We start from the raw sequence: 14,286 nt of genomic DNA, 5'->3' as shown, positions 1-14,286 counted from the left end.
TGTACTTCTCCCCTTTTTTGCTTTCTGCAGAACGCGTGAAGGACCTAGAGGGAGAAGGCTGGCGTGGGCCGGGCCAAAGGGAAAACGGGCCTGGGCCGCGCAGGGAAAGAGAGGTGGGCGGCGGGCCGGGCCAATGCTGGATCCGGCCTGACCCGACCTCTAGTGTTTTTTTTTTTTAGCGACTAATTCCTAATATTGTATGCGATTAATTTTTAAGTAAAATGATGAAATTTAGGTGTCAACACTCCCATTTCTCATTGCATGTATAACTAGCGTTGGCATTCCTTGCAAGTCATCTTATTCGATGAATTACAACCAAGACGAAGAGGGTGGTAATCGGTGTGGAGAGGGTGGTGGTTTATCTTTAGGGGCGGGTCAGCATGCCTTGTGCAGGAAGATACCGTACTCCTGGCACCCGCATTCCTCCTCCGTGATTCACTTCTTGCAACCTATGCAAAAGAGGATGTCAATGCTTTCGGCTTTCGTGAGAAAGGACATGAGCGGATGTTTGTGAGAGAACCGTCAGAGTGCCGAATTATTGACGGCCCCAGCCTTGGCTTCTCGCAACTTTGGACCATAACATACCCCAACCCACAAAGTCAGCATTGCGATGTCGGCGTCCACCTCAAAGTCGCAAGGATCGCATCGGAAAAGGACTGGCGTGTGCCCATGGTCACCCAGTTCGCCCACTTGGAGGTCGAGGGGGTGGTCGGCATGACGTGGGTGTCGGATCCGAGGAGGCAATTCGGCGCAGAATTTGTGGAGATAAAACCGACACTGTTCGCAGCCATAGACGGAAATCGGTCCGCTGATGTCATTCTGGCACAGACCACATGAAAGGGCGCGACGGCAGTGTTCGCTCAACTTTCGCCGATACAGGAGGTGAGAATGCGAGGGATGAAGAAGGCTACTCATTGCTGTGCTTTATCAACAATATCGTTTTGAACTAGCGTATCTATATAAGCGTTGTCGATAGACTTTGAACGTTGATTTTTCTGAAATCTTACTAATCCTCGTTTATCTTCTCTTCTGACAGATGTCTAATCTTGACTACGTCCTAAGTAATCCTAGTTTGTCCCACATTGAACGTTGTCTAAAATGCCTAATTATCTCTCTGGTAGACTTTTAGAATCATGGCCATGTAAATATACCTCGCTTGAAATTACAGAAACAACTATTAGCGCTTTGCGTGACCTTATATTCTTCTGAAATTAAATAAATCTATTTAATTCAAATTTTCATAATAACATATAATACAAATAAATATTATGATTCGAGCACAACATTATTTTATCGTGCATAACTTGCTCTAGTATTTAGCTCATTGAATTGAAAGATTACGATAAGATTACCTTATAAGAAACAAAAAAAGATGCATCCACTTTTTAAACGTAATTACCTATAACTTATGGAGCATTGTTTCCTTTTTTCCAAAAGAAAAGAATTTTCCACACAACCTTTAAAATATTATAATCTCTTTTAAAATGTAAATTCTAGAAGATATGTAGGAGAAGTCATTTTGATGGACATTTAAATAAAAAGGAAAAAATTGAACAAGCTAACAACATAGCGAAATTGGACGGAAAGCCACCAAACATGACAAACAAGATGTTTAGGTACGGTCCATGGACTTGGTGATGAAGATGACCTCCGGCTGGGAATGTACTGAACTCACGCCATCATATGGCCGGATGAGTCGCTTTCTGCAGATGCGGGTGACAATATGAGGTTGTTGGCGATTTCTGAGTCGAGGTTGCCTTGGATGGCCGGAGAGTTGCACGGCGGAGAAGCCCAAAAAAGCCACTGATGTCGCTTCTTCTTGCTCCTTGAAGTCTGCCTTTTTCATTTAATCAATAATTCGGCAATAGCGTTGCATTTACGCTACAGATAGGAAAAAATAATTTTTAAGCAAAGAGATCTCTTAAGGAGATACAACAACAAACAAATAGTTGGCAATGAGTTTCCTATGTAAGTAAATGATTGCACATTTTTCTTTTCATGTGTACCTTCTAAATTTAACTCCATGAAAGATTCAATCGACCAATTAATGCCGACTTATTTGAATTATTGTAATGGCATGATAAATCATTCAACTTTCTAAAGAATGGGACGGATTAATATTAATCATTCAACTTTTTAAAGATTGAGCTCAAGTCTATGGGAGTAAGACTAATATGAAATAATAAGCTTGTGGTGATGAAGTATGTCAAAATATTCCATATAGCTTGAATATATAGTTTCCCTTCACCTATCATTTAAATCTTTTGGGATTCTCTAACAATAAAGATATCTTTTGGGATAGACTTTCTAACGTGTTTTTTATTTTTATTTTTATGACTGCGATTTCCGCACCAGCCGCACTACAAGAGTGTGACTGGCCTGGCACCAACTGGAGGAGAGCTAGTTTGGCCCCACAAATTAGCCTCCATGTAAGTGAATGATATTGTAAGATGGAGGGCAAGGGGACTTGAACTTGGGATCAATCACCCATAAGCCCAAACCCTTACCCTTCCACCAACCCCTTGGAGGCAACTTTCTAACATATTATTGGAGTCAAGTTCTACCTCTTTCTTGCTTGCATCCACCATTTGTAACAAATCCAACCAAACTTGATAAGGAGAGAGATTATGGTAATAACAATGTTACCAAAAAGAATGATGAATAAATTATTACGCTAATGGATATTATATAGTAGGCATAATAGCCATTAATATTGCAATGATATAATGTAATAAATTATCACTGATTAGTGAGACTTAATTAGAGACAGAAAAGATTAATTTTGGTGATATGGTATTTTAATTTAACATTAAATTCTACATTTTTTGGTCGAAACATTAAATTCTACTTTAGCATGCAATAAAATAGATCATTTTTTTTATGGTAAAAGAGGCTTGATTGGTTATGTTTGTTTCGCAAAAAAATGAATAACTTGGAATTTTTTTATAAATTTGATTGCTTGTATCATTTGAAAAAATCAATCAATAAAAATGCATTTATTATTGAAAAGAATTTATGTTTAAATTTTTTCATGAAAGTTGACAATATTTTTCATTTATTTGTTTTTGTAGGTAAAATAATTGATCATTTTTTGTAAAGTACTTTTTTTAAATTATTTTTTTTCGGCGAAACAAATGAACTATTAAATTCTAATATAAGTAGATCATATTTTATGATCTAATAGGACAGAGTTTAAATCTTTAGATGGAAAAGAAAGAAAATCGTCTGGTTTAGATGTGATGCTATAGTTCGTAAGCCAATCGGCTACAAATGCTTCCGTCTTTTACTTGCATGTAGTCAAGGCCATACCATAGAGCCCAAAGTTTTTTACTTATTTTTTTTCCCGGAAAGTGCCTAAAGTTCGATTTTAACAAAAGTAGAAATTCCCTCAAATAGATTATTTAAATTTACTTTCAATATATATCTTGTTTTAGCCATTCCTAAATCTAAACTGAGAAGGAAACGATTTCATGCTTCCAACCTTTATGTTATTTTTTGAATTTTTGGATTTTAATTTAATTCTACAAATATGTGGAGTGACAAACTAATAAGAGAAAAAGACAATATGCTTCCCAAATTTTGGTCCAATATGTAATGTGGTTTGTAAATATTAATTTATTTAACATGTTTTATAAAGTATCTATAAATGTTCAATCTACTTCTTAAATTATATGAAAATGTTTAATATCGTCTTTCCATTAATTCAAATTAATGAAAATTGTTGATGTGATTTCCAATCCATTAAATTTGGACAGTGGACAAAAAAAAGTTACATATGAATTATTCACACAAAATATTCATGTCGAATAGAATTATAATAATCAATGTCAACAAATATTTTTTCCTCGTCTAAAAGAGATAGATGGACATATTGACTTATTATTTTTGAAATTCTAATTCAATATATACAAATTCACATCATTAAAATAATATATGATTTGTCGTTTAAGTAATATATTGAATAAGTTAAAAGTTTATTAACAATATTCTCTATTAATAAATACAAATGATTGAAAATATGCATTTTTTTTTTTTCGATTCTTAACGCAGCTAAGCGACTTCATGGAGACCCAGAGAGAGAGAGAGAGAGAGAGAGAGAGAGAGAGAGTCTCCGCAGTCCGAGGAACATGGAAACAATAGGTGCGTTTGGTAACATTTTGTTTAAAAATTGTTTAAAACGAAATAGAAAAAAAATATTTCGCTTCGAGGAACAATTTTTGAACAAAAAAAACACGTTTGGTAAATTTGTTTGAAATATAAAAAGAATAGAAACACGTTTGGTAAACCGTATAATTTTTTTTATTTCTTTTAATTTTTAAATATTTTTATTTTATTTTTCTATTTTCTTTCTTATTTTTCTTATTTTCTTATTTATTTTTCCTTTTTCTTTTTTCTTCTTTTGGGCGGCCTCGCCCAGCCATGGCGAGGCTCGGCCCCCGGTGAGGCCAGCCTCGCCTTGCACGGGCGAGCTCAAGCTCGCCCGCCTCGACATGAGGTCGGCCTCGCCTTGCTGTGCGAGCTCGAGCTTGCCCCGGTTAGTGGCACCTAGCGTTGCGGCCGGGCGCGAGCTCGGCCTCGCCAGGATTTGGGCGGCTCGAGCTCGCCCGGCCAAGGCGAGGCCGAGCCTTGCCGAGGGCCGCGACGCTCCGCGAGGTCGCAGACCCTTGACGGCCGGTCGCCGGCCTTGCTGGCCATGGGAGGCCGGCGACCAGCCAAAGAAAAAGAAAGAAAAAAAGAAAGAAAAAATAAGAAGAAAAGAATAAGAAAAATAGAGAAAAAAAGTGTTCTTAAAATGTGTTCCAGAAACAAAGAAATAACTTTTTTTTTGTTTTAACATTTCATTTCGAGATGTGTTTTGGGAACAAAAAAATAATTTTAACAAAAAAATAATTTTGGAACAAAATGCAAACAAACGCTGTTTTTTCTGTTTTTTTGTTTCAGGAACAAAAAAATAAAAAAAATTATTTAGAAACAGAAAAAGGAAATCAAAACAAACGCAGCCAATGCGGCCCGTCCAAATTCGGCGCCGGTCCCACAGCCAATAAGATTCGAGCTACGGAACATTTTCGAAGCTCTATTCCCCGGCCCCTAAGCAAGCCTCGCTGCTCCCCCCACCACTCTCCCTCGTTTAGCAACCCTAGCTTCAAGCTTCAAGCTTGTGCCTTCTTCGATTGCCTCCTTCCATTCTTCTCCTTCAAGCGTCCTTCTCCGTCGACACAACCCTTAAGAGAGAGAGAGAGAGAGAGACCGCATAATGGCCGGTAAAGGTGAGGGTCCGGCCATCGGAATATCGACCTCGGGACGACCTACTCCTGCGTCGGGGTGTGGCAGCATGACCGTGTCGAGATCATCGCCAACGACCAGGGGAACTGGACGCCGTCGTACGTGGGGTTCACTGACACTGAGCGCCTCATCGGCGATGCCGCCAAGAACCAGGTCACGATGAACCCGATGAACACTGTATTCGGTGAGATCCGATTTCTAGGACCTGGTTTTATGTATTGTTGATGGTTCAGTAGATTGTTTTTGTTGGATCAAGGCTTCATTCAAAGACGAGCTGATCTATGGTTTTTTTTGCAGCCTTTACTTTGACTTAGTGCGTGTTGTTTTCCTCGTAGATCACGATGTTATGGCGCGCGTGCTGTGTTTAGGAGCGCTCGTTGCAGTTTTTCTTCGTGATCTGCTGTAAATCTGAGTAGTCACTGTATGTATGTATGTATGTGTGTGTGTGTATATTTTCCAGATTTGGCTTGTCTATGGCCTCCTGGATAGGCACTTGTTTTGTTTTGTTTTGTTTTTTTTTTCTATAAATATTTTGGTGTTGCTCGCCAGTTGACTTTCATGCTTGGTGGTCAGCTTATTAGTTTCTTCTACTCTTATCGTGCTGGCGAATCGCTATGTGTTACTGGATGTCTTTAAAATTGGTCTTCCGTATTTTGAGGTCTAGGCTCGAAGTTGCAAGCAAGCGTGTTGTACTCGCCTTATGTATAACCGAGAGTAAAGTACGGTGAAGGAAGAATAGTTGCAACTACTCATGCTTTATGTACATGTTCCCTATGGACTGTCTGCCATCTGTAATTCAACGACTTTGTCTGGCGGCGATATTGGAGTTTACTGTTTCAAAACCCATCAATTTCTTAAGAGGGTGATCGGTTCGAATTTTGTACGTAAGAAAGAATTGACTTGGTATGCTTCCGGTGCGTCGGTGCTTCGATCAACTTTAATATATAGTGTTAGGTCTCGACGTTTCTTTCTTTCTTTTTCTTTTTTGTGGGAAGGGGGGGGGGTGGGTGAGGGAGCAAAATATGGGTTGGTGCGGTGAAAATATTAGTTTCAAAGTTATACACTTGCCTTTCCATTACAGATGCCAAGAGATTGATTGGCCGGAGATTCAGTGACGCATCTGTACAGAGTGATATTAAATTGTGGCCATTCAAGGTCATTCCTGGGCCTGGTGACAAGCCCATGATTGTGGTCAACTACAAGGGTGAGGAGGAACAGTTTGCTGCTGAGGAGATCTCTTCCATGGTCCTCATGAAGATGCGTGAGATTGCTGAGGCTTATCTTGGATCAGCCGTGAAGAATGCTGTGGTCACTGTCCCAGCGGCCTTCAATGACTCTCAGCGTCAGGCCACCAAGGATGCTGGTGTCGTCGCAGGCCTAAATGTGATGCGTATCATTAATGAGCCTACAGCAGCTGCAATTGCTTATGGTCTTGACAAGAAAGCAACCAGTGTTGGCGAGAAGATTGTCTTGATCTTTGACCTCGGTGGTGGTACGTTCAGTGTCTCTCTTCTCACCATTGAGGAGGGTATCTTTGAGGTGAAGGCCACCGCTGGTGATACCCACCTTGGTGGAGAGGACTTTGACAACAGAATGGTCAACCATTTTGTCCAAGGGTTCAAGAGGAAGCACAAGAAGGACATTAGTGGCAACCCCCGAGCCCTCAGGAGGTTGAGGACATCTTGCGTAAGGGCCAAAAGGACACTCTCATCCATGGCCCGGACCACCATTGAAATTGATTCCTTGTATGAGGGCGCTGATTTCTACTCAACCATCCACCGTGCCAGATTTGAGGAGCTCAACATGGACCTTTTTGGGAAGTGTATGGAGCTGGTTGAGAAGTGTTTGAGGGATGCCAAGATGGATAAGAATACGGTCCATGATGTTGTCCTTGTTGGAGGTTCAACTAGGATACCTAAGGTTCAGCAGCTTCTGCAGGATTTCTTCAATGGCAAGGAACTTTGCAAGAGCATTAACCCAGATGAGGCCGTTGCCTACGGTGCTGCTGTTCAAGCTGCCATCTTAAGTGTTGAGGGAAATGAGAAAGTACAGGATCTCTTGCTGTTGGATGTCACCCCACTCTCCCTTGGTCTTGAGACTGCCGGTGGTGTCATGACTGTGTTGATCCCAAGGAACACCACCATCCCCGTGAAGAAGGAGCAAGTTTTCTCTACCTGCTCAGACAACCAGCCCGGTGTGCTCATCCAGGTATATGAAGGTGAGAGAGCGAGGACCAGGGACAACAACTTGTTGGGTAAATTTGAGCTCTCAAGCATTTCCCCGGCTCCTAGTGGCGTCCCTCAAATTACTGTGTGCTTTGACATTGACACCAATGGTATCTTGAACGTGTCTGCTGAGGACAAGACCCCTCGTCAAAAGAACAAGATCACCATTACCGAACAAGATCACCATTACCAATGACAAGGGAAGGCTATCCAAAGAGGAGATCGAGAAGATGGTTGAAGAGGCAGAGAAGTACAAGTCCGAGGACGAAGAGCACAGGAAGAAGGTTGAGGCTAAGAACGCCTTGGAGAATTACGCCTACAACATGAGGAACACCATTAAGGATGAAAAGATTGGCGCCAAGCTTCCGCCTGCTGATAAGAAGATTGACGATGCCATGGAGCAGGCCATCCAACGGTTGGACGGCAACCAGAAGGAGTTGGAGAGCATCTGCAACCCCATCACCGCCAAGATGTACCAAGGTGCTGGTGCCGACATGGGTGCAGGAGTGGACGATGCTGGTCCTGCTCGTGGTGGAAGCGGAGCTGGTCCTAAGATTGAGGAGGTCGACTAATTGTTCTCCATGGCTATCTTTATCTACTGTTTTTTCCCCGCCCTTTTTCTGTTTATGTCCACGATTTGCAAGCTTACTCCCATTTTGGCTTTGGGTCTTTTAAGCGTTTGTTCCCAAAGCGCACGTGGTCCTATGTTACTTCTCTGCGTGTTAAAATTTTCATCTTCATCCTGGATCTTTTGTGCAATCGTTGGCGCCGCCATTCTCTGATCTTTGGGTGTAGTTGCGCAAAGTTTCGATTCAATATCTCCTAACGGGTCTTCTATAGAGACACATGCCCCAAGTCTTGTGTCACCTTCCTCTAAATCAAGCCAAGTTACTGAAATTATGGCTAAATGGGGCCAGTCCGTAAGATGATGTACCGAGGAGAACGAGCATAGTGGATAAGTAATACAGGCTGTGATTAGCTAAAAGAAACCCGTTACAGTTAAGCTTAGCAGACCAGAGAAAACCATAATTGAGTAATGGAGAAGATAAGAGGAAAAGACACGAGATCAAACCTTAACTCAACTCGGTTTTATCATCCCTTTTAGATGAAAACGCCAGAACCAATCGCAGATCTTGGCATTTGATGGTGAAGGAGGAGTGAGCATAGAGGAACGTCCAAATCGGGAATTGCCTAGATTAGACTAGATTGTGTTGGCCGATTTTGGGCAATTCTAGAGGCGTTGGTTTAGTTCCCGATTCCAGGATAGGAACCACAATGGACCAATTATATATATGATTTTTTTTTTTATTAATTTCTTAAAGAATAGCACATGACTCAAGCTTTAAGGACCTAATGTCCTAAATCAATAGAAGACCCTAATCTCTGCTTCTCCAGTAACTAGTCTCCTCCCATCCACGCGACTTGCCTCTCACGCCTTGCAGTCTTTTCCTCTCTTGCTTGGAGCCTGAGTCAGTGTGTAGCATCCAGCGTCCCTCTTGCAGTTCGTGTGGTGTTTGTCCGACGCTCATGCTCTTGTTCTGCTTCGTAAGTATCCTTCATCTCTCCTTCGAAACCTCTCTTCAGTCATGGAAAGGCCTCGAATGTCTTTGTATTTTGTCTATTGTTATATTGTTCTGCTTTTGATTCTTCCTCTCGTATCGGCATCAATTCGAAATTAAATTAGTTGGTGAATCCTTTGATGTAATTTAGAGAGGATTTTGTTTTGTTCCATGAAAAAACCTATTTACTTCCTTTCTATTATCTTGTCTTTTTGTTTTTCACTTTGATTTCAGTAGTTTCTCCTCATAAAATTGTATTTGAAACTAAATTTTTGAGAGACTTGGACAAACAAATTCATCAAACTTGAAAAACTGTGCTTGTTTTAGTGGATTTCTAATAGCTATCCTAGTTTACATAAGGAATCCATCTCACAGCTTGTAGAAAAGCTTAATTTGATGGGTGTTCCAATTTGATGGCTCCAATTAATATTTTGCTTGATTCAAGTGATTCATTTAAATGTTAATGAAAGTGGACAACTCCAATGATGCTATGAATCTAGTAATGGACTTACTAGAAGATGAAGGTGAAGAAGACCTTGAAGAGGCGTCCAACACAACTAAGGTATCTAATACTTGTCCTTTTGATAAATGAAAATCAACAGTTCGGCTTCATTTTTGTAAAGCAAAAGGTGAGAAAGGGTAAATTGAGGTGTTTTGCATTTATTGTGGGGTCAAGTACATGTGCTATGTTGATAATGGTACTTCTACTATGTTGAAGTACTTAAAAAAGTGTAACAAGTATTCTTGCAATATAGAAAAGAACTAAAATTTGTTTGCCACATGCAAAGTAGATGTGATTTAAATGACAATGGGCCAATACTAGTACTGGTAGTTCTAATATTTTATTGACATGGAAATTTGATCAAGATCACTATAGGCAAATGCTTGTTCGGATAATCATAATAGATGAATAACTTTTTTTGATGGTTGAGCTGTTGGATTCCATGATTTTATTAATCAATTGCAACATTTCTACAATCACATCCCATGATCTATAGTGACTAGAGAAAAAAAAAACAAGTTTGAAGATTTACTTTTTGCAAGCTCAAGTTTAGGGTTGCCCTCATGATTGTTACATGGAGTTCTATTCAAAACTTGAACTATTTATGTCTCCTTATACATTTTATTGATAACAATTGGAAATTGCATAAAGGAATCATCAATTTTGTGGTAACAAGGGCAAGGAGATTGAGAAAATGGTTTAGAATTGTATTGGAGAAAACATCTTCGAGTGATTTTGATTGTGTCCAAACTATCCTTAGTATATTACTTACTATGTTGTTTGTAGATATTTGGACCAAAGGACCATGCAACATCCATGGTGTGACCCATTGGAAAGAAATTTGCAAATGTTCTATTATCACAAACAACACTAGTCAACCAAAAAGATCAGGTACTAATGATGTTTATATCGAAGTAGTAAAAATCAGGTTACTGGTGATATAACAATCGAGTATATAAGTTGATGTTCGTTGAGTCGGCTAAAGAGACGTTGAAAAATCTAGATTTGTACAACGATATCATTGGAATAAAGCATGCAACAAAGTAGCTAGAGTGTTTGACAAATTAGTTAGATACTAGAGTGAGAAGATAACATCAGTTGCTATTTTTGTTTACTCTATAAAAATTTCTAGGAAAGAAGCTGTATGGGCAGTACCTTCCTAGATAGTAACTCAACGGAAACCTCTCCAACAATCTTCTACCTTTCTAAACCAACCTCAAAGAATAGATTGAAGAAGAGCATAAAATAAAAGGCTTTGAAGAACCAAGAGAGAGTGCACCACACAAAAGATCGAGTAGGTTACATACTGTTGTTCTCTGTCGAAAGCTCTCTATCTCACTGTTTTGTTTGTCGTGCTATTTAGCAATTATGCTATGGATTAAATGTACAAGTGTAAGAGCAACATAATAGTGTAATCTATCACATGATGGCTTAGTGCTAGCCAATCGTAACTTTCCAAGCAAATTATTAGTGGAATCTAGCTCGTTTGAGGCTACTAGTCTGAAGAGTGGACATAGGCTTAAGGACAAAACCGAACCACTATAACTCTCTCAATCCCACTATTATTCATTTACTTACATACATTGGAATACAGTTGGAGAGCATTTGCTTAAACATTAGATTGAGGTAATCTTAATTTAATAATTAGTTAATTTCCACAAAAGATCATCAAAGTTTGAAAACAACTTATTTAAGCCCCCTCTAGGTTGTATTGTTAGCCTCAACAATTGATATCAAAGCTATGTTGCTCATTATTTGAAGTGTATTTCTTCCGAGTACAAAGATCACTTATTATGGCTAACCTTAACAGCTTCTTTACTACTGATACTCAAGCTCTCAACAAATTGCCATACTTCCATGGAAGCAACAATGGCTATTAGAAGTAAAAAATGAAATCTTACATTGAAGTTGCAGATCTAGACACGTGGGATGTAGTTACGAACGGTCGCTCATGTTCGACAAGAAGGCCAAGAAGCAATAGCCGTCAACACTACAGAAGAATCTCACAAAAGAGCCACTCTTAATGCTAAAACAAAACACTTCATGTATTGTGCATTACCACCTTTTGAATTTAACATAATATTTTCTTGTGATACAGTAAAGGAAATCTGGGGTTGCATTATGCTAACATTTGAATGAACAAAAAGAGTTAAAGAAACTAAGTAGAGCATCTTGCTCAGGAGCTACGTGCTATTCAAGATGAAGTCTGATGAAACAAGAACTCAAACGTTCACATAATTCATTGAAATAGTGAATGAACTTGCTCTTCAAGGAAAAATCTACATAGATGCTGGGAAAGTAAATAAATTGCTGCGAGCTCTTCCCATGGAATGGAGTACCGTCAAGACCTCATTATAGGAAACCATGAGGATCAACCAATCACCATGGATGAATTTACAAGAACATTCATGTCCTATGAAGTTGAGCTTTAAAATGAAGAAAATAACTCTAAAGGTAAGAAAGTCATTGCATTTAACACTAACCATGATGATACAAATAGAGAAATGTCCTCTAATGATGAAGAAAGTGATGAAGACATGGCATGGCCAACAAAGAAGTTCAAAAGCTTCATGAGGAGAGGAAACTACAAAGGAAAAAGATTATCTAAGCACGTTGACAAGAAGAAACCTTACAAGGACAAGGAAGAATCCAAAGGTAAGGGCATCGTGTGCTATGAATGCAGGAAGTTTGGACACATAAAATTAGAATGTCCATCCATTAAGAAGAAGAAAGGGAAATTCGAGAAAAAGAAAAAGGTGCTGAAAGCTGAAACATGGAGCAACACTGAATATGAAACAAGTGATGAAGAAGAAGCAAATCTTTGTCTCATGGCTAACTTTGAACTAGAAGAATACGAGATAAATGATTTCGAACTATTTTATGATGAATTGAGGTTTTTTAAAAGAAATATTTGAAGAACACCAAAAAGCTTCAAAATGAATTTTTGCTTTAAAAAATGAGGTTCATGATCTTACTATTGAAAACCTCATCGATAAAACTCTCATTGACAATCAAGAAAGAGCTTGATTCTCAAATAAATCAATTAAAGCTCCTGCAGGTTGAGAATGAGCATGTTAAGAATGAAATTTGAAAAATTAGCACCAAATTCTCTCTTGGTTAAAAACTTTACGGTACATTCTCTTTATCCAAATTCCTTACTACAACATTACAACAAGAGTGGTCTTGGACGTGAAGGAAATGAAGATGAGACGAATCATTTTCCTAAAATTAAAGATGCATCAAGCACTAACCTCTTGCACATTTTTACAAAACTTATTTTGTTAAACATTTTACCAATATTATTGGCAAGAAGTTTCTTGAATGCTCAATCATGAAGGATACGACCATTTCAAAATAGACTGTCCAAAACAGCAAAAGAAGTTCAAGAAAACTAGCTGGTCCCTCGATCCTAAATCAAAATCTAACCACAAAGAACCCAAGTTTATATGGGTACCAAAAGAAGAAGAAGATGAGATTTACTTTGATTTCAGGTTATCTTGAAGAAAAACAAGTGTATTTAGATAGCGGGTGTTGCAGACACATAACTGGAGACAACAACAAGTTCATACCGCTTATAATTGTAGATGGAGGTACAGTTACATCTGGAGGAAAGGATAAAGGAAGGGTCATCGAGAAAGGAAACATAAGGTTGGGAAACCTAGTTATTGAAGATGTTCCACTTGTGCAAGGTCTAAAGCACAATCTTCTTAGTATAAGTCAACTTTGTGACAGAAGTTACAAAATAAAACTCGAGAAAGGTAAGTGTATAGGCACTAGCAAGGACATATCACAAACATTCACTGGAAATAGGTATGACAACATCTATTTACTTGACATAATTTTGAGGAATTATACCGTTTAATGTCTATCAAAGAAGAACATGATCTATGGCACAAGAAATTAGGTCACATTATTGCAAAGTAGATTCAAAAGATATCTTCCAAAGGTATTGTTTGTGGTTTGCCAAAAATCAATTATAGCAAGTGTGACACATGCAATGCATGCACATTGAGAAAATATGTGAGAAGCTCTTTCAAATCTATTAAAAGTATTGCTACCAATAGATCTTTGTAGTTACTACACTACTCAAATTTCATTTGAGGGCAAAAGAACCCTTCAAGTGCCAAAAGTTAACACAAAGTGACACTTAAGTGCCAAAACTTATGAAAGTAACACTTAAGTGCCACTTTTTATGAAAAATGAGACACTTGAGTGCCACATCCAGCGAACCTCGTCGAAAATCCTACATAGCATTTTTTTTTATTAATTTTTTCACTTACGTGGCTTGCTGGAAGGCTGACTCAGCAAACCACACACAAAAACGACGTCATTTTGACATTGTTTAGCCACATTAGCATGCAAAATGATGTTTTGCATGTAGCTCGCCGAAAAATTGCTACGTCAGCGTTTGGCCTGATTTTCTTGCCGGTGGCACTTAAGTGATTCATTTTGCTCCGATTTGGGCACTTAAGTGTCACTTTCATAACTTTTGGCACTTAAGTGTCCCTTTGTACCAACTTTTGGCACTCCAGGGGTCCAAGTGTCTTCATTTGGGTAATGTTCTTATCACATAAAAATGAGGCATTTCATTCTTTTGAGAAATTTGCTCGACAAGTTCAAAATGAGAAGGGATACGGCATCACCATTATCAGAACTGACCACAGAGGAGAATTTGACAATCAAAACTTTGCTGAATATTGTGACGAAAATGAAGTGG

At 38.8% G+C, this 14,286-nt stretch overlaps 1 protein-coding gene across 1 annotated transcript; it reads left to right on the top strand.

Moving 5' to 3' along the window:
• The first annotated feature begins 5,070 nt into the window (after positions 1–5,070).
• On the top strand, positions 5,071–8,181 carry LOC104445208 (heat shock cognate 70 kDa protein 2). Its single transcript, XM_039312732.1, is given in 4 exon segments — positions 5,071–5,287; positions 5,290–5,467; positions 6,365–7,680; positions 7,682–8,181. Coding segments are annotated over 4 exon segments (1,926 nt in total). The 5' UTR covers positions 5,071–5,254; the 3' UTR covers positions 8,081–8,181.
• The last annotated feature ends 6,105 nt before the right edge of the window (positions 8,182–14,286 follow it).

The sequence above is a fragment of the Eucalyptus grandis genome, chromosome 5 (genome assembly GCF_016545825.1).
Source record: "Eucalyptus grandis isolate ANBG69807.140 chromosome 5, ASM1654582v1, whole genome shotgun sequence".
Taxonomy (NCBI): Eukaryota; Viridiplantae; Streptophyta; class Magnoliopsida; order Myrtales; family Myrtaceae; genus Eucalyptus; species Eucalyptus grandis.
This window is presented reverse-complemented; position numbering and strand designations above follow the sequence as displayed.